Source organism: Dermacentor albipictus, chromosome 1 (assembly GCF_038994185.2).
Source record: "Dermacentor albipictus isolate Rhodes 1998 colony chromosome 1, USDA_Dalb.pri_finalv2, whole genome shotgun sequence".
NCBI classification, from domain to species: domain Eukaryota; kingdom Metazoa; phylum Arthropoda; class Arachnida; order Ixodida; family Ixodidae; genus Dermacentor; species Dermacentor albipictus.
The window spans coordinates 210,821,961-210,847,559 of NC_091821.1; the positions used below are offsets into that span (position 1 = coordinate 210,821,961).

A 25,599-nucleotide genomic window follows, 5' to 3' on the forward strand; every position below is an offset into this window, starting at 1 on the left:
GCACTTCTCTGTATGATTTTTCATTTTTAGAAGAGCAGCAGCTGGCATACAGTGGGTACATATAAGGGTTACACTGTACCTAAATGCATATGCTAGTTACTCATGGGACTGTGCACTAAGGAAGTGTAAGCATCAGTTGGGTAATAAGATAATTTTTCACTAGCATCTACTATATGATAAAATGTAAAATATCTTCTCTTTATTTTTATACTGGTTTTGTCATGCCTCTGTAAAAAAAATCCTCATTCCTTGAAAGAAATAATACGAGGTCAGTATCAGTCTAAGTGTTGTTAGTTTACATAAATCATGCACCAGTCACCTACTAGCTAGAGCTTTGAAATTGACTTACCCAGTATACATAATGAAAAAGCCATGCTGGAGATAAAGCCACTAGAAAATGCTAACATGCATTTATACTCATTGCTACAGCCTGGGGCGCGATCAGGGATCGTTCGAAACAAGCGTTCAGTTTGCATTCAGTTTCACCTCACACGATTGGCCTAGGCCCCACTGACATGACAACCCTTCGGCGGGGCCTAGGCCAATCCCATGAGGTGAAACTGTATGCAAACTGGACGCGTGTCTTGAACAGCGATCTCCGATCGCGACCTGATTGCACTGTTTTCATAATCTGACAGGTGACTGCTCAAGTAGTGATACTATATTCTCAAGATGCTGTGATGCCATTGACATTAAAATTGAGACTGAACAACAGCCCACAGCACATAATAAAGTAAAAGCTCATATTTACTCTGCGCTTGCAGTGTGGGCCTGAATTACCCTAGTTCATTAGTTTGCCGTTACAATACTTTTCATGTCATAACTGATGCAAGTAGTTAATGTGCTTTTGGTCTGATTGGCCCCAAGTGTGGCAGTGTTATCTTGGAGCTTGAGACTGAGTATCACTTAATATTTGCCTCACCTGGTATAAGACCAGTCCATTCTTTTTCTCCTTTGAGTACAGTTTGTATGGCGGCACACTGTAAGCTGAGCAGTGAATTTACCTGCCCCATGGAATTTCCTAGACGATATGCAACACTTTTTCTGTTTCCTGTCTTCCTAATGCTCCCTAGTAGGTTTACTGGAGCCTTCCTCTCTCTTTATTCTTCTTATTCTTCATGATTTCTCAGTCTTCCTTTCCCATGCCCTTCTTATTCCCTCTCTTTCGAGGCATTGTGCCCCTTTCCAGAGGCAATTGTAAGTCTGTCTGCAACTCTTTTATTTACATTTTTCACTCCACATAATAAATAATAATGTTCATTCTGTTCAGGTATCTGCCATACATGTGGTGAAAAGGTGACAGGTGCTGGCCAGGCCTGTCAAGCAATGGGCAACCTCTACCACACTAACTGCTTCATCTGCTGTTCATGTGGTAAGGAAACTGTTTTGCTGAGCATTGTAACTCAGTACTAGAATTTACTGGAATGTGTGGCCTATAATGAGAAACTACCAGCCCCCCCCCCCCCCTTTTATTTTTCTTCTTCTGGTGTTGCTCCATTTGCCTAAGGCACATTCTCTTCTTTCATTGAAAGCAGCCGTCAGGTACCAACTCATTTGCTTAGAAGATTCCCCTTGAAGTGTGAAAGGCTGAAACACCTCACTGCATTATCAAATGCCACATAGCCTGGCACAAGAATTAAGAACTGGCACATTGATGTTTAGTTTCTCAATTTCATGAGTTAAAATTTGTGTCCTTATGTCAAAAAATGTACCTTATTCTCAAATGATGACGTGAGATTCTGCTGGATTTTCGGGAATCTTTTATGCTTTGAAACTGTATCAAAAATAATATTTCACAAAATGTGCATACATTGATTTTGAAGAGAAGGCACAGACCCTTGAGGTGTACCAGTTTCAGTGAAATTTGTGTGATTCATTTTGCTGAGCACTACGCTCATATGTACCGAACAGCATGACTAAGCATTTTGCAGTTTTTCCACATATTAATTTTAAAGATTTGTGTGCGTAGTGCTGGTGAGTACCCACGAATGGATGGCTTATACTAGCAACTGTGTACTTGCTATGCATGACATCGTTGCAGGAGCAACAGCACGGGCATTGGTGCCTTGTAAACCTATCATTAAGCAAAGTCAACATGGCCCTTATTGCCATGAGCGACTACATTAAACTTAGAGTTGAATTGCATTCAACAACTTAAACACAGAAGCAGTTTTCTGTGCCTCCCTGTTTATATTTAGTTTCAGGGTAGTGTTTTTTGCTTACTTAAAATGATTCCTGTGCTACTATACAAATTCAGCTGTCTCATGCATGACAAAAGGCACATAGAAATTCAAAACAACTTCTCTGATATGGTCAGAAGTTTACCTTTAACAATTTGGAACTTGTTCGAAAATTTTGCATTGTTTAAATCGGAAGCTTAATAATGCAAGACTTCTCAAGTGTCTGCACCAAACATTCTTTAGCAACCAAGCACTGCCTTTCCTTGTTGAAAGCCCCAGGAAATTACTTGAAGTAGTATAGAGCATTGAATGGATTGAACTTAGACGTAAGTTGACTAATTTAATGTTTCTGACGAGACATTTTCTATTTGCAGGGCGTGCTCTGAGAGGCAAAGCATTCTATAACGTACATGGCAAGGTGTACTGTGAAGAGGACTACCTGGTCTGTATCCTTTCTCCACATCCCTTTGTTATATCCTTGTTACTTGGACAAATTTTGCGTAGCCCCAATTTGGAAAAACGGATTGTTGTGCTAGCTGTTTCAGCTTAATCCAGTTGCCACCCGTTGACTAAGCTAATTTTTATGAAACCAAAGTTACAACATCTGAGCAGTTCAGTCTAAACATTCAAGGTGTTCCCAGCATTGCTAAACAGTGTTTTGCACGCATACAGGTTACACACAAAGTGCCTGTTGAAGGAAAAGAAAATGCTTTCTTCACTTATTTTTCAGCATAATGTTTGTTGGAACTTTGAGCCCCATCCAAACTAACAAACTTCCTTATCACTCCTCGCACTTGCAGCTTGTCAAATTAGCAGTAGTGAACTACAGGATAGGTTTGACTCACGTGCATGTCCTGCGACTTGTGTTTAATGTCAGGAATGTGGTGCACTTGGCTATTCTATTTTAATATTACAGCGAGGTTCCTCTTTATGACGCAGCCAAAAAGTCCTGGCAAGTGCATTTGAAATTTCGTGGTTTTCCCATTCGCGCAGCAGAATGCATAACTATGTAACATGCACATGTCATATATATTTGGAAACTGCAGTAACTTTGTATCTGGGCATGCAATGACAGAAAACAGTATTTCTTGAACTTTTTGCAAATTCCTGACAGGCATTTTAAGGGTCGATAACTTTGTTGCTTGGTGGCAGTAGATGCACCTCATTCACGTGAATGTATCCACGCACACCTAATGAAGTGAGGTTCTTGCTTTAAACATACTGTGCCATTTATATAACTGTGCACGCTCACCTATTAAATTATTAGTGTGCTTGTTCCTGCATGACTGTGATTAAATGACACTGCGTACATGCCACATTCTGCATACCGTAATATCCGTGCAGGAATTGATAAACAGGTGCTGTCCACCTGAGTCTAGCATGCTGGTGTTTCTGCCACATAGCACGGCACCAGTGGCCATGCACATTTCAGCAATCTCGTCAATGAGCTGAAAATGACTAATGTAAATCAATCTAGTTGTGCATTAGGCACATTTAATGTACACTTTCATTCAATTTCTTTTCACTTGTGAGTTTTTACCGTAATTTCACAAACTTTTGGCTTCACGTTCTTCTGCCTTTTTTGCAGTACTCTGGCTTTCAGCAAACTGCAGAGAAGTGTGCAGTGTGTGGACACTTGATCATGGAAATGGTAAGGACACCAGTTAGCATTTAACAATAGGATTTACAGCTCTGTCGTCTAGGCATGCTGCCAGCTGCTGTGGATGCACTTGACAGCATGTTGCGTGAGGCTATCAGCGTGGAAGGCCTATTTGTTTATTTATTTGTTTATTTATAATACCTTCCAGGCCCGAAGGCTATACAGAAAGGAGCGGTATACATGAACAACAGACATACATGTGCAGTATTAAAGTTTCAACACAATGGGGGGGTGTTGTTTACGGCTGTTCTGAAACTTGAATTTTCTGAAATAGTGGTGATGGAAGCAGGCAGGCAGTTCCAATCCAGACTTGCTCTTGGAATAAAGGAATCGTAGCACAACTTTGTTCGATAAGGCGGTACACCAACTTAAAGTTTGTGATCACAACGGGATGATGTATATGACGGACGTGTCATAAGTTCATTTAGAGCGGGGCTGACATTATAGACCTTATGAAAAAGACACAATCATGCACATATACGACGGGGTGAGAGATCATGTAAACTATGGTAAGCTTCATAGATGTAGCAGTGGTGTAAGGAGAATAATTAGACAATAGGAAACGAGAAGCACTATTTTGAATACTTTCAGTGAGTTGTATTAGACTACTTGGAATTTAAAACAATGCAAAAGACAAACACCAGTAAAAGAAGGACATAGACAGGGCACTTCTTTTACTTCCTTTACTTCATCCTTCTTTTACTGGTGTTCCGTCTTTTGCGCTGTTCTAAATTCCAAATATCTTGTACCAACTCCCCTAAGCATCTATTTCAGCTGTATTAGAGTAGTTTGGGAAGGGTCCCAGATTGTCGAAGCATACTCTAGTTTAGAGTGAACAAGTGTTTTGTAGTGGGCTAGTTGAAGTTCACTCGGTGCAGTTTTAAAGGTACGGCGTAGCTACCCTAGTGCACGATTGTCATTGTTAATCACATATTAAATGTCTGCGTTCCATGTGAGGTTATTGGTGATATAAAGCCCAAGATACTTGTAGGAGTCTATTAATAGAGTCCAAGTCTGGCACTATTGTTGATATAAGGAAGTGTGTTAGTATTAGTGTTTAGACTTCGAGATTTGTGAATATATTTACATTTGTTAATAGCATTAAGATTCCTATGCCGGTTGTTACACCATGAAGAAATCCCGTCAAGTTCACATTGTAGTTTACAAGGGCCATCACGGCTAGTAATTTTGTGGTTTACACAATCTGCAAATAATTTAATAAAAGAAAAGTGAACACTGTCTGGTTAGTCATTAATAAAAATCAAAAAGAACAGGTTCCTAAGAAAAGACCCTTGTGGTCCCCAAGATGTTACAAGTGCACAAGAGGAAGAAGAATTGTTGAGGACTATGTACTACAAATGACCTTGTACAAAGCTTTAATCCAAGAAAGAACATTTTTGTCATTCATTAAGCTTAAGAAAAAGTAAGTTGTGAAAAACAGTCTGACAAGCTTTAGCGAAGTCGAGATACATGGAATCAGTATCGAAACCAGAACAATCTTTTGCAAATAAGTCGTTAGTAAAAGATAGTAGTTTGGTTTTGCAAGAAAAAATTTTTCTAAAACCATGTTGACAGGCGGTAAAGAATGAGTCCGATTCTAAAACGTTCACAACATGGGAAAAAATTATGTGTTCTAAGATCTTACGTGAAATGCTAGTAAAAGAGATTAGATGAAAGTTTTCGGGAGATTGGAGATTACCTGCCCTAACCTCCAGTCGCTGGTCATGATTGAGCACTGCAAAGATTGACAAAAAATCTTGAACAATATTATGGACAAGTGCACACCTGTACACTGTAGAATTTTTTTAATTTATCAAATCTAGATCTGGAGAAGGTTTAAGGTTTTGGCTTAGTTTGTTAACACCAACCCGGTCAGTAAAGGTAAAGGTTTCTATTCTTATTTTCGATTCTCAGGTTTCACGCCAATAGTGCATAGCAGATTGCCATAATTAATCATGGTTGAAAACTTGCAGAGTTTCATGGATTTCTAAAAACAGATGGTGAATTAAAGTTTTAACTTGAATAAGCATGCATACATTTTGCTTTGTAAAGCCATCATATATATGGATCAGGTCCTTTTTCTCCCAATTTGCTGTTAAAAGCATTGATATTCCATTATACATGAAAGTGCAATCTTGTTGTAGATTCTGCAAGCAATGGGGAAGTCTTACCATCCTGGCTGTTTCCGCTGTTGCATATGCAATGAATGCTTGGATGGTGTCCCGTTCACAATTGACATGGACAACAAGATATACTGTGTCAACGACTACCACAAGTCAGTTTCCGTGTTCTCTCTTTTTTTTTTCTTTCTTTCTAGCTGTTCTTTCATGGCATTTTATTGTGTCTGCGCCTTCCTAGGAGTGTAACTGACTGGGCTAGTTGGTGTCGCATCATTATTTGTGTGAAGCGCGAACATTTAATGGAGATGCATAAGGATGAGTGCCAGTTATTGTGTCTTCTTGTTTCTGTGTCTCCGTTAAACATTTGCGCTTTCCACAAAAATGATGCTTTCTAGAAGATTAGACAGAAACTGAATTTTTGGTGCTGTCACTGAGTATACACTAGAGAGGAGCGAATACCAAATTTTTCTCATTCAAATTGAATACAGATAGTAAGTATCGAATACTGAATAGTCAACTGGAGATGCATATACGTATTTACAGTGCGAATATTTGTTTCTACATAATTAGATGCCATACCTGTACTGACTAGTAAAAAATCAGAGACAACCAGTCTTAAACACAAGCTGACTAATTGTGAATAAAAACTGCACGAATACTCCCTCAACATCTTTAAAGCTTTTTTGCAAACTAATTTTCTAATTAAGAATTCATGAATGCTGTATGGAATGGAGCTTTAGAAAAACACTAAATAAATGGTTCCTGGAAAAAGATAGGAAGTCATGGTAAAAGAAAACAAAAAACAAGCTGCTGAAGGACTTGTGTGGTGTAAACATACCGTATTTACTCGCATAATGATCACACTCGCAGAATGATCACACCCCTGAATTCTGTCATCAAAAATAGATTTTTTTTTCTTTCCTGTGTACTGATCGCACCCCAAACTTGTCGCAGCGATATGTCGTGTGCCAAGTCTAGCTAATGATGATCGCGCTTACCATCTGTCGCTGTCAAATGCCACACGAACAACTCTTGAAGACATACCAAGCGGTCTGCACGCACCAAACATTCTTGAGCAGATGCCCCATTTCATTTCTTTCATCACTTTCCACACTTCCACGAAAAAAAAAAAAAAGCTACAACCAAACTTGCCTTGGCTTTATTATTTGTAGGCTTTTTAATGGTTGTGGTCAACAATGACAACAAGAAAGTCACCTTTTGATTCTTCTCGTTTGCACTCGGGGGCACGCAACATATCGCTAGCGGCAACGATAGTGGCCCCGTTTGCACTGATACGTTAGAAGTGTACCCTGTTCATACACCGACGCTTGTAACACAGCTAAGATATTCGCCCACCCATAGCGGAAGCATGCCGTATGAAAATAGTAGGGAAGACAAATGCCGCAGTTTTCGCAGCGTGCCCGCCATGTGTTTCTATGTCACTGGCAGCTAAGCGCGCCCATCTCTGTTTCTGTCCCCTCGAAGTGGTGATGGCTTCATTATTGCCGCAAACTTGCCGATAGTAACGATATTATTCATTACTGATATGGAAGAAACTGTTTCAATGCGCGTAATGTACTCACGAGAAGAACAAAAATCTCGTTCGGCTTGCTCCGCTGGCCGACATATTTGTTTTGGTGTCCCGCACTGTCACAGTGGCAGCCGCCTGCTTGTTGACCTGCTGTCATTCCGCAGCAAACGCAGGATGAAGAAAAAACATATTTTTGCGGGAAATTTAACATGCGTAATGATCGCACCCCTGAATTTGCGTCAATTTTTTTTTCACAGAAAAGTGCGACCATTATGCAGGTAAATATGGTATGTAAAAGGGCCAGCTGCAACGAAAACATCTGTGGTCGTAGCGTAAAACATCAAAGTGGTTAGACTGCCAAAAATGCTAAACGACAGACTACAAGCAAGCTCGCAGGTTATCATGTAGGCTTCTGCCACAGATCCGTAAGCAATACTTGCATTGTACACTATGTTTCTTCATGCTTTGAAAACTTTTGCTGTTGTTTCACTTCTGATAATATGCAATACCTTGTTTAGCACATGAAGAGCAGTAACCAGACTTTACCGGTTGGTTGTTGCCAGATATTTGGTTAGTTTCAAGTACAGTCTAGCCCGGTTATAACGAAGTCGGCGGGAATCGGAAATCACTTCGCTATATCCGCTATTTCGTAATATGTGGACTATGAAAAAAAATGCAAACATGGGCATACCGATTTATTGTCGCTGAAAGAAGTGGTCCAGCGTCCCCTGAACACGTTTCGCGAGTGCGGACTTAAGGATTGCGGCTTCCATACCATCCAACTGCGAACCAAAGATCTGGTCGAACTCCGGACTCCCGAGGTACATCCGTAGCGTGTCAACAGCTGCGATGGCCGCTGCGGAGGTGACCGGCTTAGGGGCACAACTAGCACCGCCGCATTCGCTGTCGGAGGCGCTGTCCGCCAAGGTCTCTTCCATGACATTCCCGGCAACTTCTTAAGTCGTGAAGTCCCCGGCGGCAACAAGGTCTTCGTCGGCGAAAACGAAGTCCGTGTGGCTTAGACCCGCAGCCACAAGGTTCAAGTCGCTAGTGGAATCCCAAAGGTGCTCCAAGCAGGCCGTCGCGGCGGCAGCATCAGCTGTTGCAGCGACGTCAATCGCGGTAGCTTCGTCCCCAGCAGGCGCCGCCTCTGCGCTGCTGCTTCGGGAGCAACCTTTCGGAAGCAATGTCTCGTCTGCTCTCCCGCGGAGCGACGCCACGAAAGGACGCCATCAGCCGAATTTTGCTCTTATTTTCGCGGAAAAAATCGCCTCAAAGATGCAAAACGTGTTGATTGAAAGATTATTTTTCGGTTGGTAGTAAATCTCTTCGTTATATCCGCTGACGCACTCTTATTTACTTCGTTAAAACCGGACCCAAAATGTATTGAAAGTGCAAAAATGGGAATGGGCAATTGAAATCCCTTCGTTATAACCACTTTTCGCTATAAGTGGCTTCGTTATAACCGGGCTAGACTGTATTTGAAGATATCTAATAATTTATCTTGGAATACGAATATGAATACAGTAGTTAGTGTCATGTATTCTATTCATATTCGAAACTTAGAATATTCGCCCACCCCTAGTAGGTGCACACTGATCCAAGCAATAGTTAGTCGTTCTGTGAAATTGCATTTTGTAACACTGTCACTTGCATAAGCAAGTTTTACTGGTCACGTGAGATCATTTTTTCCTGTTCTCTTCTGTGCAGGTACTGTAATGCATCTTAGTACTATATAATTTTAGCTGTGATGCGTGCCTGAAGTGTTTTATTGTGTAGCCCATGGTACTCCAAGCCATCACACACACACCTGAGCTGGCAGGTGATTTCTGAGTCGGTCGTTCGGTGCTATGGCAAAGCGAGCAACCAAGTGCTTCTCGTCGTCGTCTTCTTTCACCAGCACCATGCCTAGTGCCTTTAGTACAGTTATAATACAGTACATTGTATTGATTTTTATTAGGTCTCATACAGAATGCTTATAAATCAAAATGATATGTGGTGTTTGCAGGTGTGTATGTTATGGCATTTATAGGTTTTTTCAATATGGAAGTCCCTTAAAACAGTGTCAAAAGTTGTATAAACTTGTGCTTCGGCAGACCATCATCACTGGAAGATAAGAGCATACATATTGGATTCTTACCTTCGAGAGCAGTGTATGTATAGCTGATACAGCCATGCAGTTTAAAGCATACATTGGTACATAGCCACAGTGGTGATAAGATTGCGGCATTCTTTCCTTATAAGATACGTGACAGTAGGGGATGGACAATAGGCTTCAAATACAGTGTGAAATATCTAAGATGCTGCAACAGTATTCAGCAGAAAGTGTTCTGTACTGAAAACTTACGGCTAATTCATATTCAAAGCAGGCTGAAAAGACCCATTGTAGACAATATGCGTAAGACTACCATGTACACATAACCAACATTACTTCAGCTTTTTGTGGCCTGCATGTAGTGCAGCACAAAACTCTGTCACAGTAGCAAAGTTCTCGACCTAAGACCTAATCAGTGATGTCAAGTTCTTTTAGAAGTTAAATTTTATGTACTGATGCACTGATTAGTGTATAAAGTTGTAAATGCTGAACATAAGTGTCAATATTAGAAAGCCCATGATCTAGATGCCAATCCAGTGGAACAAGCATTTGTCCATAACTTTAATTTTCATGACATGATTTCTCAGTTTGCACTTTTGGTGTGGCATAACATGCTGTAAGTCATTAACAGTAATCAGAACAAGGGGCACCGCTGGTGGAAACAAAGGGACTTGTTCTCCATATCAAGACAAGTCCCCTTGCCGAAACATCTGCGCCAGAGACATCCCATGTTTGACCATTGTTTATCGCTTCAAGCATACATCTTCCTGTGAACCTCTAGATAAAATTCTTGAAGAAAAGTGGAGGAATCAAAGTCCGGGAAGAAAGGATAGAAATTTTAACCCAAGTCTGTGTACACTGTGCTGCCACTTCCTGCAGACCAGAATTCATTGCTCTCTTGCACCTGTTTAGAGCAGGCGCACTCTCAACCCCAGTTGCCAGCAGTCAGCGAAGCCCATGCTGGGCTGCCAATTTGATGATGGGGCAGCTGACGAAAAAGCCACGGCGAGCAAACACTGGCAGCAAGCATGCGATAAGAACAGGCTGAGCACTGCCGCAGTTGTTCTTTCCTTCTTTCCACCAGTTCCATCAGTCCTTGGCAAGAAATGCTTGCCCCCCTAGAAGCACTTAAATTTTGGTCTGTATTGGGGTGGGCATATGTACAAGTGCTTGGGTACAGTGTGCCAAGTCAGGTGTGAGCAATCTGCTGTTGAGGGAAGACATTACCTGAAGTCATGTTAATAAAAATGTGCATAGAAATAGTATGTTTGCTTGGTTTTATTAAAAGGGCACTGAAACACTTTTTGAACACAGTAAGAAAATGTTTCCTATCTGTAGACACTGCTGCTGTGAGCATTCTAGAATAATTTTATTCCATTGCATGCAGTAAGGAGCCTACAGTGTTCTATATTAGATTGCTTGTCCCTTCCTGCAGCTTTCAAGGCCACCCACTTCTTTTCCTCCCTATGTGGCATCAAAGATGATGTTGCAGCAGGTGCGATAGCCCATATACACTGGCCATTGGGAGATTGTTTTAGTATGACCAAGAATTAATTGCTAGGGAAAGCTCACGTACACATGCACACCCTCCCTTCCAGAACCATTAAACCAGTAAGCAGCAGTTGTTAGTCCCGCCCATCCTCTCACCGCTGCTTCGTCACCCTTGGGCACCTTTGTGAGACAACAACCTTGAAAGGTTACCATTAGCACACTGCAGAAAGAATTAGCACACTACAGAAAGAAGGAAAAGAGAGGGGCATTGATGTTGGCACCGCCCCAGCTGGAAGGAATTGATGAAGGGAATGGGGAAAGTAAACAATGCTCTTTTCCTTGAAAGGTGCTACATATATTTGAGAATGTTGCTCAGGTTTAAAGATAATGTGTTTCTGGGCCTCTTAGAGACACAATTAATGGTACCACTTGTTTTGAACATTAGCACTTAGGTGACATGCACATATTCACTTCTACAGGATGTGTTTCTCTAGTTTCATTGTTGTTATTCTTGTTACAGAATGTTCGCACCTAAGTGTGCAGCTTGTGGAAAGGCAATTACACCTGTGGAGGTAAGCTGTCTGTCTGCCTTTTGTCTTGCAGCACCATTTGTACTCATTATGGTACATTATTCATTTGTACAGGGAACAGATGAAACTGTTCGGGTTGTTTCAATGGACAAGGATTTCCATGTGGATTGCTATGTTTGTGAGGTAATGTGAATTCTTACATGGGCATTTTACTCCAACTTGGTTGGTGTTCATGCAACATTTAAAAGCTTGTGAGAACTTGAGAGGGATGCTTTTCATGCAGTGCTTTTGTGTACTTTCTTACGTAGATTTTTGCAGTGCTTAACAATTTTTTTATATTCCATAAGGGATAAGACCATCCACTGTCACTTTTTTTTTAGGAATGCGGAGCATATCCCTTCTTTTTCATTTGTTACCTACATTTCACCCGAGGTCATTACCGCTAGGAGTTACAATAAAAACATTTGGTCTGCACCAAGTGACACAGTGAATTGAAGTGTTACAGATCCAAAAATGCATTCTTAATGGAACATAATACACACAGTTTGAATATAACATTTCACTGTGAGAAAAATATTACACATAACATATATAGCATAACAGAATACAGATAATTTGTTTAATGTAGTGGCGCAGGATACATGAAAAGCAGTGAAAATAAAAGGTAACCAAATAATCTGCTGTGGCAGTATCTGCAAATGCCAGTTCAGTGTATCAAAAGTACTGAACTGCGATTTGCCTCACCTTCCTAGTGGTGCCTCATACATCAAATGCGAATTTGAAAGTGAGAATGCCTATTATTGCCTGCTGAAGTAATTGAGGCTTCATTATGTAACTACTGGTTCATTGGCCACTTGTTATAATGAGAAAACTTTGTCTGCATGCTCGTTTAAGAAAAGATTTGGTGGCACTACGTATTCTCATTGTCCTCCCATAGCATTTCGATGCAGATTGAGTTGTTATCAGCTGTTATAGTTGGTGTATTGAGTTTCTTTAAAAAATTCCATTGTAAAAGTACATTGTTCAAATGGTACAGATGCTTATTATAACATTTGTACCACTTGTACAATTGGTGCTTGTACAATAACATTTCTTAAAGAGTCTTCTTTCTTTGTAGCTAGCTCACTGAGTCGCCCAGTTAAACCTACCTAATGTCATAGCACTTGGTTAGCTTCACTAACTGTGTGGCACTAGACCTTATATTGTCAATGCTTAAATACTTGTCACAAAGTACGAGGCTGAAGTGGACTTCTGAAGTAGGCAGCAGGTGGGAATAAGTTCCTGCCACGTGTATCGTTTACGTTTCCTAATGCTTAGTACCATGTACCATGCTTCATTCAACACCAATAAAATTAAGGCCAAATTGAAGATCTGTTGCAACATTGGCACACATTATTTCGTGAGGGACTGCATGGTCATCAGTATGGAGGAATGCAAGATTGAAAAAAAAAGTCATTAGATGAATTGTCTTGCACCATAAAAACCTGCTGTACATAATGACATTATGATACATTTTACTTTGGTGGTACTGAAAGTTCTCATAACAGTAAGATTTCCAAAGAAGTAGAATTGTATAAACCATTTGGTTTGCCATACTTCAGCGAGGCTTTGTGTCTGTGGTCACGTGTCTCCCATGCAGTGTCTCACATCAGGGATGTTGAAGGCACTCTAAAGATTAAAGGCCAGCTGCAATAAAATTTGGGACCAAGTTAAAAGCCTAGATTAAGATGGAATAGAGATAGAATACAGTATATAGATACAGAAGAACCACCGTGAAAATCTATCTTTGAAATCCGAGTAAAAGCATCACGCAAAGCTAGCAGGAATAGCCGTACAACAACAACACACACCATCATTATCGCTCACTGGAAGTGACGCATGACCTAGAATGCACGACTCCTCGGCACGACCTCTGAGATAAGGCAGCACCCATGGCTGCTCGGACTTACGTCATAGTCATCAACACGAAGTGTATGTGTTGTCTGCTTAGGTGATGTTTAGAGGCTGCTTATAAGAAAATTATACAGTTAAGAGCACTGCGTCTTTGCCAAGATTGCTTCAGTGGTATGTACTACTCACTCACAACCAATTTAGCCCAAGTTAAACTTCGATGCAGTTGGCATATAAAGGAGGTGCCAGTGATAACCTTCCCACCTTTAGAATGTTTGCTGGTGCACTCACTGCCATCTGCAGTTCACATTTGCTTGATTACAGTGATAAATTGCACCCAAAGCCGCCACTCATCTGGTGCCACTGGTATGCACCGAGCGGCAAGGTTTGGTTGCATGTGGGTGTGTGCAAATGCTAAAAAACTTGGAATACAAACTAAATACTTCCGTCTCAAATAGCAGTATTCAATTTAAAAAATTTGGTATTTTTTAGAATATTCAATTATGGCTGAATGTCTTGGTTACTAAGATTGTTAAAGCCTGCCTGCCATGCAAGATTTTCACCAGAAACTGTGTTTATCTTTCACTAGTTACATGTTTGCAAGATGCCCAGTTGGACAGACTTCCAAGTGGCATTGCATGTATGAAAGAAAGTTGATTGTTTTAATGTGAAGCATTATTTAGCTCATCCCATGCATCTGGCAGTATGTAGGTTCCTGTGTCGCATCGTTCCGGGCCTCTTCTATAAAAAGAAATTCAAGTGTCTGATGGTTGGGTCAACCTCCAGTGCAGCAGCCCAATTTTCTCATCTTTAGGCCACAATCATCAAACGAATACTTCTCTTGTGCCAACGCAAACTAGCTCTTTCGAATGTCTTGGATATGCGGCGCTACACCTAGCATGAGCAACAGCATGTGTGCACGCCAGTTTCTCTTCAGCCACAAACTCGGGAACGAAATGCAAGTGAGAAACATGCTGGTTTCGCATATTTTTTCCGCATGGCTGCTAGTGCGTTGAGACGTGTTAAATTGCACAGCCATAAGGATCGGCCCAATTTGTAATGAAAGAAATTGTGGTGTTTCTACATAGAAGTACAAAAAATAAGTAGTCATGTGATCGCCATCATACTATCGTCACTGTTTTCTCACACATACACAATTGCTTGATATTCACAAAAATGTTGGTGCGTCTAGGACCCCAAACGGGGCTGGAAAGCTAGCTACCTGTAAAATGCTTCGCATAACATTGATTCCCACAGTGGATTCGATTTGCATAATTTTTTAACTATCTTTGATCTCCGTGTTTCCTTTTTTAGATTTAGAAGCCAGAATAATAATTTGTGTACAATTCGATATACAAAGCTCATATTTAAAAAAAACATATATCTCTGAAATCGTAGAGAAATTTTACTGTTTGGATATCCCCAGTTGCATGCTCAGGGTAGTGTGGTGTACTGACATTTCAGGAGTGCAGCCTGCAGCTGACAGATGAGCGGGACAAGCGGTGCTACCCACTGGATGGCCACTTGCTGTGCCAGGGTTGTCATGTACGAAGGCTGCAGGCGCAAGGCTCTGTGGCTCGAGGGGAGCCGCCTCCTCAGGTAAAGATCCCCACCTTGAGCTACTGATCCACACTGCTGATTCATGTTTGCTATTGAGCTATTGACCTGCATTTGTTGAGACAGAGCGCGAGAGATAAATAACATATATTAGTCCCAAAGGAACTAAAGCCCCAGTTCGGCCCTTCTGGCCCAGCATGTTCTTGACGTGCTGCACCAGAAGTGACCACCACAGCTTATCAAACTTTCTGGGGGGAGTGGTCCACTCCCCTCAGCTGCTGGGATGCTGGTTGGTTGGTAGTTTAAGAAGTGTTGTCTTTCTGAAGATTGAGTTGGCAGGGCACTTCCGCAAGGTGTATTTACTGGATAGGCCCCGCAGTGTTTGCAAGTGGGGGAGCCTAGGTCAGCTACTGTGGGATCCCAGGCAGAGCCATTGGCACGTTAGACATGCTAAATACAAATTTTGTGCCTTTCACAGCATGGCCATTGGATTAAAGGTTGACAGTCGCAGTGTTTGTGTTAATGCCAGTCTGCTATCTGAGCTTTGTGCAATCTGATTAGTTGCCTGCAGCTGCCCAATTTCATCATGATCGTATTGTTTGTCTGTGTTTTAAGCATTGCCATCTTATTGCCCTGCACACAGCAGTTATACAGTTGTGTTAAGTAAGTGACCAGCTATAAAAAATGCATTTGTTTACTGCTATTCTAACTATGAAAAAAAGGGAATCGTGCTAATGTGGGCACCAACACTGCATTTGTAGATACAAGTGCATTATCACACTCAGTCGCTAAAGTCATAGCAGACTGCTTCAATTAGTTATCCAAAGAGAAACACATATAGCCATTTAACAACATGTCATGTAGTCTGTCCCATCTTTTATGTAAGTAACGAGCTGCAGTTGAGAATTACTGAAGTCACTGGGGACTTGAAATGGCCAAGCTTACTTCATTGCATTGTGACTAAAAGCAGCTGTTTGTTATTGTTTTCATTGTGACTTTATTATCTGAATTCACCTGTATAATACCCCAGTCAGATGGGCAAATATAGTGACACTCTGAGTGAATGCCACTTTGGCGGTGTTACTAGATGGGAAATGAAAGTATAATTCGGAATTGGTGGCATTGTGGATTGGTAAATCAGCCAGCATGTTATGTATTTGGTATATAGGCAATACTTAGAAAATAACATTGCCATGGTCAATCATAGTGAGTAAAGACAAGACGACTTTGCATTCAACACCCAAGCGAACACTGCACATTTGCAAGTTCTGAGAATGGTGAAGTGTCAATGACTAAAAAATGAGATGGCTTTTTTTTAGCAGAGGAAGAATGGAATTTCCATAAGCAAAAAGGCTTATAACATTTGTAGTCACAATAAAGTGGTTTCTCAATTAGTGCTGACCATGTGTCACGCATTTAATCTGGAACTCACATCTAGACAGCATACTTAACAACTCAGCAAGAATTTCTAGAGTGCTCTGCAAACTCTTATATGTGCTGCCAGAAAAAGTATTATAATTTGAGGTACAACTTCCTATTTCACCATTAACAAAATCGATGCATTTTAAAATGGGGCAATATAGCAAGTGCTAGTAGTAATGTACCAGTGATGCTTCTTTAATCTTTCAAAGTTTTCACACTTGTAGAATTTTACCCTTGCTCACGAATACCAAAATAGTGTAAAGCATTATAGTAATGTATTCCTAGCTTTGTGTACTTGAAACTCGGATGATTTATGAAGTTTTTTTCCAGAGTGATGTTTAGTGAACAGTGTGCTACTGCTACAAGTTCTGTTCTTTGCCTCATTCATTGATGTCATTCTTTTCTCTTCTTTTAATTGTGATCTAACTAATGCACTCTTTGAAAACATTTATTGTTTTTGTCATATATGTATGTTTTGTTGAAAGTACATATTTTTTGCGTTCACGCGTAGTATTTATGCTTTTCTGCTTTTATTTCTGGTGTTCTTTTTTTAGTAATGAATATTGTATGTGTATTTATATTTGTTTTATTTTTTTAGACTTAAGTGCATGGGCATACTATGTAATGTGTTATTCCACTTGTGCATACATTTAATTTCGCTGTTATGTATTGGGATTTTCCTCCTCCCATGTCATATGCAGTGTAACCAGGAGCACCGGATCCAGTCAAGCTACTGACTGTAGCTTTTTGTCTGAGGTCCCTTCCATAACATAGGGGAATAATTCTAATGACAACTTTATTTATTTTTGAAGCACTGCTATTGAGGCTACACACTTTGACGAAGCAGAGTATGTTTGATGGACGTGCTCACCTGTGAGTGCATTCTACAGCTAGTGCCACTAATGGTACAGTGCCCTCACTTGAGGGCTCTAAACTTGCCCCTTTGAGAGAAGTACATATTACTGTCAAGCAGTTTCCAGACTTTCGCAAGTCTTGTAAATGCAGTTAGCTGCAAGGGAGATGAAAACAGCAGTGTCACAGAGAGAACGTTGGGAGAAGCAGGTCAGTTGTGGGACAGCTTTACTAACAACTAGTAATTTCGCATCAAAGCAAGCTTTCGTGCAGCTTTTCTGTAGGAAAACGTGTGTTGCACTAGTTGCTGCTTGTGTGAAAAACATAAAGGAAATTAGAACTGCTGTGCTAACTTGCAAGGGGTGAGTACATTGCATTCATAAAAGCGCAGAAAAGGGGGTAGCTTGGGGATTCAAGGCAGGCAAAAACACATTGCATTGAAGACAAGTTAGGAAACAGCAAAGACATGAATAAACCTAGATTAATGGTGACCAACTTGACTGCTTTAGCCAATGCCAGCAGGGGAAGACCATCAGTCTCTGAGAGCAAGCTAGAAAAGCTTCGAAGCCACACGTGTGAAGTTTAAAATGTCACTTCCTGGTGCAGAAATCTTACAGCTGACAAAGCCTTAGCATGCCAGTACATTTGGCATTGGCACCAGCAGTTTACAAACACAATACTGTAATGGTGTGGGATGTAAAAATGCTTCTGTACTGAGCCTTGGATACATATTAAAGAACACAGGATGGTCACAATTAATACAGAGCCCTTCGCTCAGTGGCTCTCAGAGCCCCTGTGTTAATTTGGAAAATTAAATCCAATCATTTAAACAATTTTGAGGTCACTTTCAGTGTTTCTAGTGGATGAGTGTAGGAAATAAAGTGGGAATATTACCAGAATATGCGAGTTTGATTTCTAGAAACAGAACCTGTGATCACTTCAGGACATAAATGGCATATTGTTTTCATTATTAGCCAGCATTGGAAATGTTAAAAGAAAAAAAATAAAAAAATACTATTTGCTTGTGTTGTATTTTGGTGCTAGCATTTAAGGTGAGGCCATAGAGATGATGAGAAATACACACCTTTTAGTCTGAATGTTTCAGCCTACTCTACAGCATAAGCATTTTTTCTAAGCTACCCATTTGTATCGCTTCACTTTTATTGTTGCTGGGGTACAGAAAAATTTTCAACCGTAATTTTTTACACTTGTCAGTATGAAGTGCAATGCATGCAGCATGCATTGACTGCTATGCTCCAACATTGGGCTTAGGAACATTAAGTCTTTTGAAAAATGCCAAAAGCTTTACATTTATGAAATGTATTGTTAATTTCAGTTCACATTGCATCTTTAACCTGCAAGTTAATATTGCTTCTTTAACCTGGGGACGTATTCTGAAACGTTCGCCGCCGCGAAAGTTTCGCCCTGGCCACGCCTCCGCCGTTGCGGCGCCTCTGAATGGCTGCTTTGAAAAAACCGGAAATTTAGGTGGCGCAAGTGAATTTCCGGTTTTGTCAAAGCAGCCATTCAGCGCGCGCCGCAACGGCAGAGGCGTGGCCAGGGCGAAACTTTCGCGGCGGCAAACGTTTCAGAATACGTCCCCTGCGATGCACGTTTCAAAGCTTTCTTCGCGATATTAAACACAGATGCTAAACATGGACGGGGCCTTCGTATTTATTTCTGTTATTGTTTTTTTTTTCTTTCTTTTAGGGTGCACAAGCGCAGATTGTATGGAATGGAGCACAGCTACATTAGGCCTTGGCACATTTCTCTCTCAGGTAAGCAGTCGCAGTAGCCCAATCATAGCCATATAGTTTTCAGTTTAAATCTTGCAATCCATAAAACATCACATTGCTTCAAGCATACTTGTAGTGGCTTTGACGGTGCAACAGTGATCACCGTCTGTTATCACTGGCCAAAGTGTTTGAGCTGTCACAGGCAAACTTAAGGTGTTGATCAGATTTCTACTAAATCGATGGCAAACTGGGTTTAGCCCACACTCCCTGTAAGTCATTGTTTTGTTGTTGTTCCTTTTACTTCACTGTTACATTGTTCCCTGATATATCCCACAATAATTATTTATGATTATGGTTTTTATATATACAGAGTGTTTCATAAATAGGAGCACCAACTACAGACATCCCTTCCAGCTAAACCAATAGCTTGCTTAAGCTGAAATTTATGCACAGTGGCAGCATTTCACAGTGGGCTCACTTTAATGGTACATTTTCGTGCATTACTTACTTTTTTTGCAACAATAAATCTGAGTGCGTGTTGTGTGCAGTGATGCCGAAAGGAAAATTGTATTTCACTGCAATGAAGCAATGGCACCATCTCTCATTGCTATGGTGAAATAGCCACCTTTTTGCCCGTAGCAATGACAGATGATGCCGCCATTGTAGTGAAATAGATATTTTTGGAGTGGCATCGCAACAAATGGCATGTGCTTCAAATTTGTTGCGGCAAGTAATGAAGTAAGAAAGGGCAAGTAATGCACGGAAACCTAGTATTAAAGTGAACTCACTGCGGAATGCTGCCTCTGTGCAAAATTTCAGCCAAAACAAGCCAGTGGATTAGCTGTTAGGGTTGTCAATAGCTGCTGCTCCTATTTGTGTAACACTCAGTATATTGCTATGTTCTATGTCAAATTATCGGTAAAAGAAGTGTCAAAGTATTGGTAATATGCTGTTTTCGTGCTTGTAATTACCATATTCAAGAAGAAATTTCAACTTATCTAGTCACATAATTGATTTAAGGGAATCAGGGTCACTTGATTCTGCTCCATCCCTCCTCCTTGTATACTTGTTATACATGCAGTGTGGAAAATGCATTGAACTTTAATATAGGCTGTTCAACTATAACATAAGCTTATTAAATGTCATGTTCGATCCTTCGTTCAAGTTTTTCAGTGGTTGTAAAATTTTATTGCAATCTGTTAACCATGAAATCAGGAGTTCTACTGTTCTAGTGAATTTGATTTGCTGGTGTTGTCTGAAAGTCTGCCCCTGCCCCTACTATTTATTGCAGGGCTGGTCCTTAAGAGGAAAAAAAAAAAAGAGTTGCCTGAAGATGGAGGGCACCCTTTCTTTTGCAGCAAGCAGTGCCAATTCAAGATTCAACTCTTTGAGAAACGTTTTTATACATATATATATATATATATATATAATGTATATGCATAGCACTTTTTTTTTTTCTATCTGAGTGAATGAAAAGTTTGGTGAAGAGACTTGCAAGGACATCTTGTTTAAATGACCAATGTGCTGGTCGCTAGTGGATGAGGGAGGCATACGTGGGCTAGGTGGTATGGCTGGAACATGTACATAGCACTTGCACATGAAGAACAGTGGGCATGGTGCATAAAATCATGGTACTGTAAAAAGCTGGCGGTCCAAAGTGGCAGCAGCCACTGTCATGCCTGCAGCCCATTTTTCCTGTCTTGCTCTGTGTATTTTTTTCTTCCTTGCCCAAGAGAGGAGTTTTGAAGCACACACACACAATTTGCTGGCACGAAGGCATATTTTCTGCACACCTAAGGCGTTCTGGCTGGGTGAATGGTAGAGTGAAGCCACGTACAGTCCAGAACAACTTGAATGCAGCTGCCAGAGTGTGGCTGGCTGAAGTAGTCTTAAAAGAAGCAATGTGACCTTCAAAGCAATTGGAAATTGTGCAGCCTTCACTTGCCCTTTAGGCTTGCACATGAAACGGTCGTCACTCCATGGCCAAAAGTTTTTTCTCTCTCTCTCTTTTATAGCACTCATAGCCATAGAGTTGCAACTCAAGATGCAACTCAAGTACAGTCGACTTCCATTGATTTGACCTCAGTTAATTAGACTTTTATTCGCTTAATTCCAATGCCCTGAAAAATTCTGGTGAAGAACAGTACTTTGGCTATGTAAGAAAAATTTGTTTAGTTTTAACGCAAAAGCATGTCGCTTCAGTTAATTGAAATTAGCACCGGCCCCCCTCATGCATGCAGCAGTTACTAAAACCTTAAAGAACAGTAAATTCAGCAGACGGCACTCCTTATTTCCTAGGCGACCTCTGTGATGACAGCAACGTGCCCTGCAGTGATGACGACTTGGCACTGTGCCCTAGGCAAAGTCTCGTTAACGATTTTGTCAGCACAGACAAGAGTGTTGACGTCTGTAGGCCACTGGCCGACAACGACATGTATAGCTATTGTAATGTTGCATTGATGTAGTCTGTCAATGTAGTCAGACTACTTCAAGTAATACAAAAGATTTGAATTCATTCATTTTGCCACCGTTCATTAATTCAACCTTTCGGATAGTGTGATCAGAACTTATAGTCCTGCGAGGGTCAAATTTAAGGGAGTCTACTGTATGTGTCACATGGTGGGGACAATTGTTCTTCGCAATGGTTCGAACCCGGAGAAATTAAATCGGTTGATTAGTGCAGAGTTGTGCTGAATAAATGTCAGTGGTCCTGCACCTCACCTCCTCATTTTCACTCTCCATAGATGTATGTGTGCAGGCTTCATCATGCCTTTTAAGCTCCTTTGGCAGCTCTGCACGAGTTACACACACTACATTTGTTCCTTCATAAAGTTTCATTTGGTAGTGTTAAAGGATTTAAAGCAGTTTCCATTCACTATGATGCTGTCTTCTTGTTTTCTACCTTTGTTTCTTTTTTTTTTCTTTTTTCTTTTTGACTGCTTGCATCATCAACCATGCAGAGCCAAAAATAGCTGGATTTTGCAAGTGGTGGTGTAAGAGCACATGCAAGGCTTTGTGCTCATAGACATGCCCATGCTTTTAGTGCATCAGTCACTTGTGACAGGGGCGGTATCTCATCCCTTTACCCTGTTAGCACTTTTTTTTTTCTCCTCAAACAGTTATTTTCATAAGCAGCTTGTCATCCATCATTACATTTTACATGCCTGACTTTTTTACATTTCGTATGCACATACAATCCTTTGTGCTTGGATTTATATTGACAAACTGTCTCACAGAAGATGAGAAGGGAAACTTATAAGGTGCAAATTCCAATAAAAGCAATTGCGCTTTTGCATGTGCATTGTTGGTACCAAACTGCAGTGTGCTGATGCCTGAATTTATAATGTACCATTAGAATACTCTGCCTTGACTTAAAAGTTATGAACAAGTCAAGCAGAAATGCCATTGGCCTATGATGAATCATTGTTAGAGCATCTACACAATGACATTTCTTAAGCATTCCATGCAACTTAAGCACCTAGAACCACTGTAAAGCTTAAAAGCTTAAATTACATTATATAGAGAGCTATGTCATCAGTTTATGCTAGATACAAATTTTTTTGTCTTACAATATCTAGATCAGTTTAAATGTGATGTCTCTAGATAAAAGAGAGTCTGCAGAATATTGCACATCTTCAAAACTAAATGCGCCTTGCCATCTCACTTTTGCTGAAATTATTTTGTGGTCTAAGATTACCACCCTTGGACACTATTATGTTGTGTAGGGACCAAGCTATCCTTTGGTGCCTACACATATAAATAAAAACTTGGCCACATTTCACCTGTGTGCTTGTTTTTTGTTTAGCTTTTATCGTCAGTGGGAATGAAATTATTTGCTATCTTTGGTAGTTGTAGAAGTAGTGGAGGTTTGTGTTCAGAAGAATGCTTTTTTGTTTGTCCCGTGGGGGACTATGCCACTTTGTTATGCCCGAAATTTGGGGTTTAGGTGTGCATGGCGTTTTGCCTGATGTTGTTGATGCACTTAGTGCACTGGTCAACAGTAAGGTATAGGTTGCAGTAATATGACTGTTTACATTTCATTCAAAAACATACCACATTTATAGTTTGCCTCTTAGAATGTTTCTATATATTGTGTGACAATGTTGACAATGACAAGTGCCTGTAGGTTTGCACTTGTGCACCACTAATTAATTGGCCTTGCAACAAGGAAGACATAAGTATGCTAACTTAAGACCCTTTGAAATATATATTCTTTTATACATTGCAGTTGCGATCACAATGCTGCAGCTGTGGCGTTCTGCTGCTCAGCACAAAATGGTGGCTTAGACTGCATTTAGGTTGGTGCAGAACACAAAACCTAAGGTGCTTGAAAGGAGCCCAGAGTTTTCCGCTCCAGCATCCCTCTATTCCAGCTTGTGGGACAAAACAATTAATAGATCGATAGTGTTATCACGGTTTCAAAAGACAGCTATCTGTGAACATCCTTGCTGCCACAAAGATGTGCGCATTGTTTTAATCTAAGAGCATACATAGCATCATGGCATGGACAGCATCTGAGGTGATATCCAGTTAGCACACATAGTTTTGCCTTTCTGTGAACGACATTCATTTTGCATTTTAATGGGCAAGAAGAAGACATGCTGAGGGGCTGTGTTCTCTATAAGTGTGGTTGTCACTGTGCAGCTTGCATTCACATCTTTGCATGTGAATCTTGATGTATAAGCGTCGTAGCAATAAGTTTCAATGTAGGAATGCAACAAGAGATTGGCAATGCTACTGTGCATCTATATTTATGTATATGACTACAGATCATAGTTTTTCCTGTGTGGAAAACAGAGCCCTAAAACAAAATGTGCTATGTTTTCAAGCTGTTTAGTTTGGGAACAGAAGTTTTATCTTGAGTCATCTTTGTTAGTTATAATGTGGACATCTCTGTCCCAAGACAAAGCACCATAAAGATGGAATTGTGCTCCATCAGATGGCTGGAAGCACTTCCACATTGTACAATTTATAGAAGTATCACGTTGATTTGCACTTTTTCCTGTACAGATGAATACAAATGGACCATATTTTTTCTTGTGCAAATAAGTGGTGATATAAAGGTTTCTTTTTTTTTCTTTTTTCATTTGTACAGTTCATTGACAATAAACTTTTTGCTAATTGTCTGGCTTCTGTCGTGTGCACTGCATCAACGAGCCCAAGGAGCAAAGCACTTGCAGTAATTTAACGCTTTTTCCTTCTCGTAAAGAGCTTTTGCTTGGAGCTGGGTTTGCTTTCAAGTGAAACTAATTAATCACATTCAATGCTGCTAACTTTGGCAGTTCAGGTTCCAAGGCAATGCCTCCAGCTGCTGTCCGCCACATTTATTTATACATGTGGGCACGGCACAGACACTGACTCACTCGGGGCCTTTTGAGATTTTGTTGACCATTATCAACACAAATAATTACGTTAAAAAAATTTCTCGGAAGGTCCCATGGAAGAATACCATATTAAGGGCCTCACGAGATTGCATGTACAGGATATGCACCCAAAAAGTAAGCAGGCAGTTATTCACAAAACAAGTAGTATGTACAGTGCCAAAAACAAAGGTGCAGTGACTATACGTGCAGAAATGGCAAACTAGGTAACAGCTTACAATAAAACGTGAAATACATAAATTATTGGGTGTGAATACAGAGTGAATATAACAGTACAGCGGCCAGTGCAGAAAACATTAAAAAGTTTAATATAGTCATTCCAAAATTTGTTAAAGATAAAATTGTCAAAGAAATTAAGTGTTTTTAAATACTGATATAGTATGAGGCATTTTAAGGGTTATAGGTATGCGTTCCAGATAGAATGGAAAAAAGCATTTTGTTTTCCATAATTAATGTTAACTCTAGGTAGCAGTAAATAATGGTACTCTGAAAAGCTAATTGTATTTGTGTATTTGTGAGGTGCTTTGAGGCTATGGAGCTTGAGGGATATTGTAATGTCTTTGCTACACAGATGGAAAATGAGCACCGCTAACTTGAAAAACAAAGGATACCAATATTGTAATACACGAGTAGTTTTTGAGTCCTGAGGTCATCAAATGTGATGATGCAAAGTGATTCTGTAGTTGATATAAACGATTCAGATGGGTACACATATGTGCTGCCCCTAGACTGTAAACAGTCGTGGTGACTGTACAGATCAGTGGTGACTGTATAAATAACTATAACATGTGCTTGTAACATGAACTACCTAATATTAAGAAAAATTTATTGAGACACCAAATGTGAAAGCTTTTACTGTAAGTGCTTTAACATGTTCGTCAAAACAACACCAAGAAATGAAATAACGGAAGGGCTAATAATGCCTGAATCTATATAAACATGCATGGCCGAAAAAAGCAAATTTTATGAATGTGACAAATCATAAAGCTGATTTCCATATAATTTATTTGTTGGTTTTTATCACACTAAGATATAATGTGCAGGATCTGAGTACCAATGTTGTACCAATGTTGTATGAATACATAAAAGGCAGTTTAGCTAAGGAAGAAACCTGTGGAACTCCTTGGTTAACAGTGTGCAGATCGGAATGTCAG

General features: G+C 40.3%; 1 protein-coding gene across 1 annotated transcript in view; it reads left to right on the forward strand.

The window, feature by feature from the left end:
* Positions 1 to 24,192, forward strand: part of jub (LIM domain-containing protein jub) — a 103,919-nt gene extending 79,727 nt beyond the window's left edge. Inside the window, exons 2-10 of the mRNA XM_065438096.2 lie at positions 1,271 to 1,372; positions 2,555 to 2,622; positions 3,769 to 3,831; positions 5,985 to 6,115; positions 11,598 to 11,649; positions 11,722 to 11,790; positions 14,962 to 15,096; positions 19,039 to 19,106; positions 20,356 to 24,192. Of these exons, the coding sequence (XP_065294168.1) occupies positions 1,271 to 1,372; positions 2,555 to 2,622; positions 3,769 to 3,831; positions 5,985 to 6,115; positions 11,598 to 11,649; positions 11,722 to 11,790; positions 14,962 to 15,096; positions 19,039 to 19,083 (665 nt within the window). The 3' untranslated portion in view covers positions 19,084 to 19,106; positions 20,356 to 24,192. The remainder of the gene's footprint in view (positions 1 to 1,270; positions 1,373 to 2,554; positions 2,623 to 3,768; positions 3,832 to 5,984; positions 6,116 to 11,597; positions 11,650 to 11,721; positions 11,791 to 14,961; positions 15,097 to 19,038; positions 19,107 to 20,355) is intronic.
* The last annotated feature ends 1,407 nt before the right edge of the window (positions 24,193 to 25,599 follow it).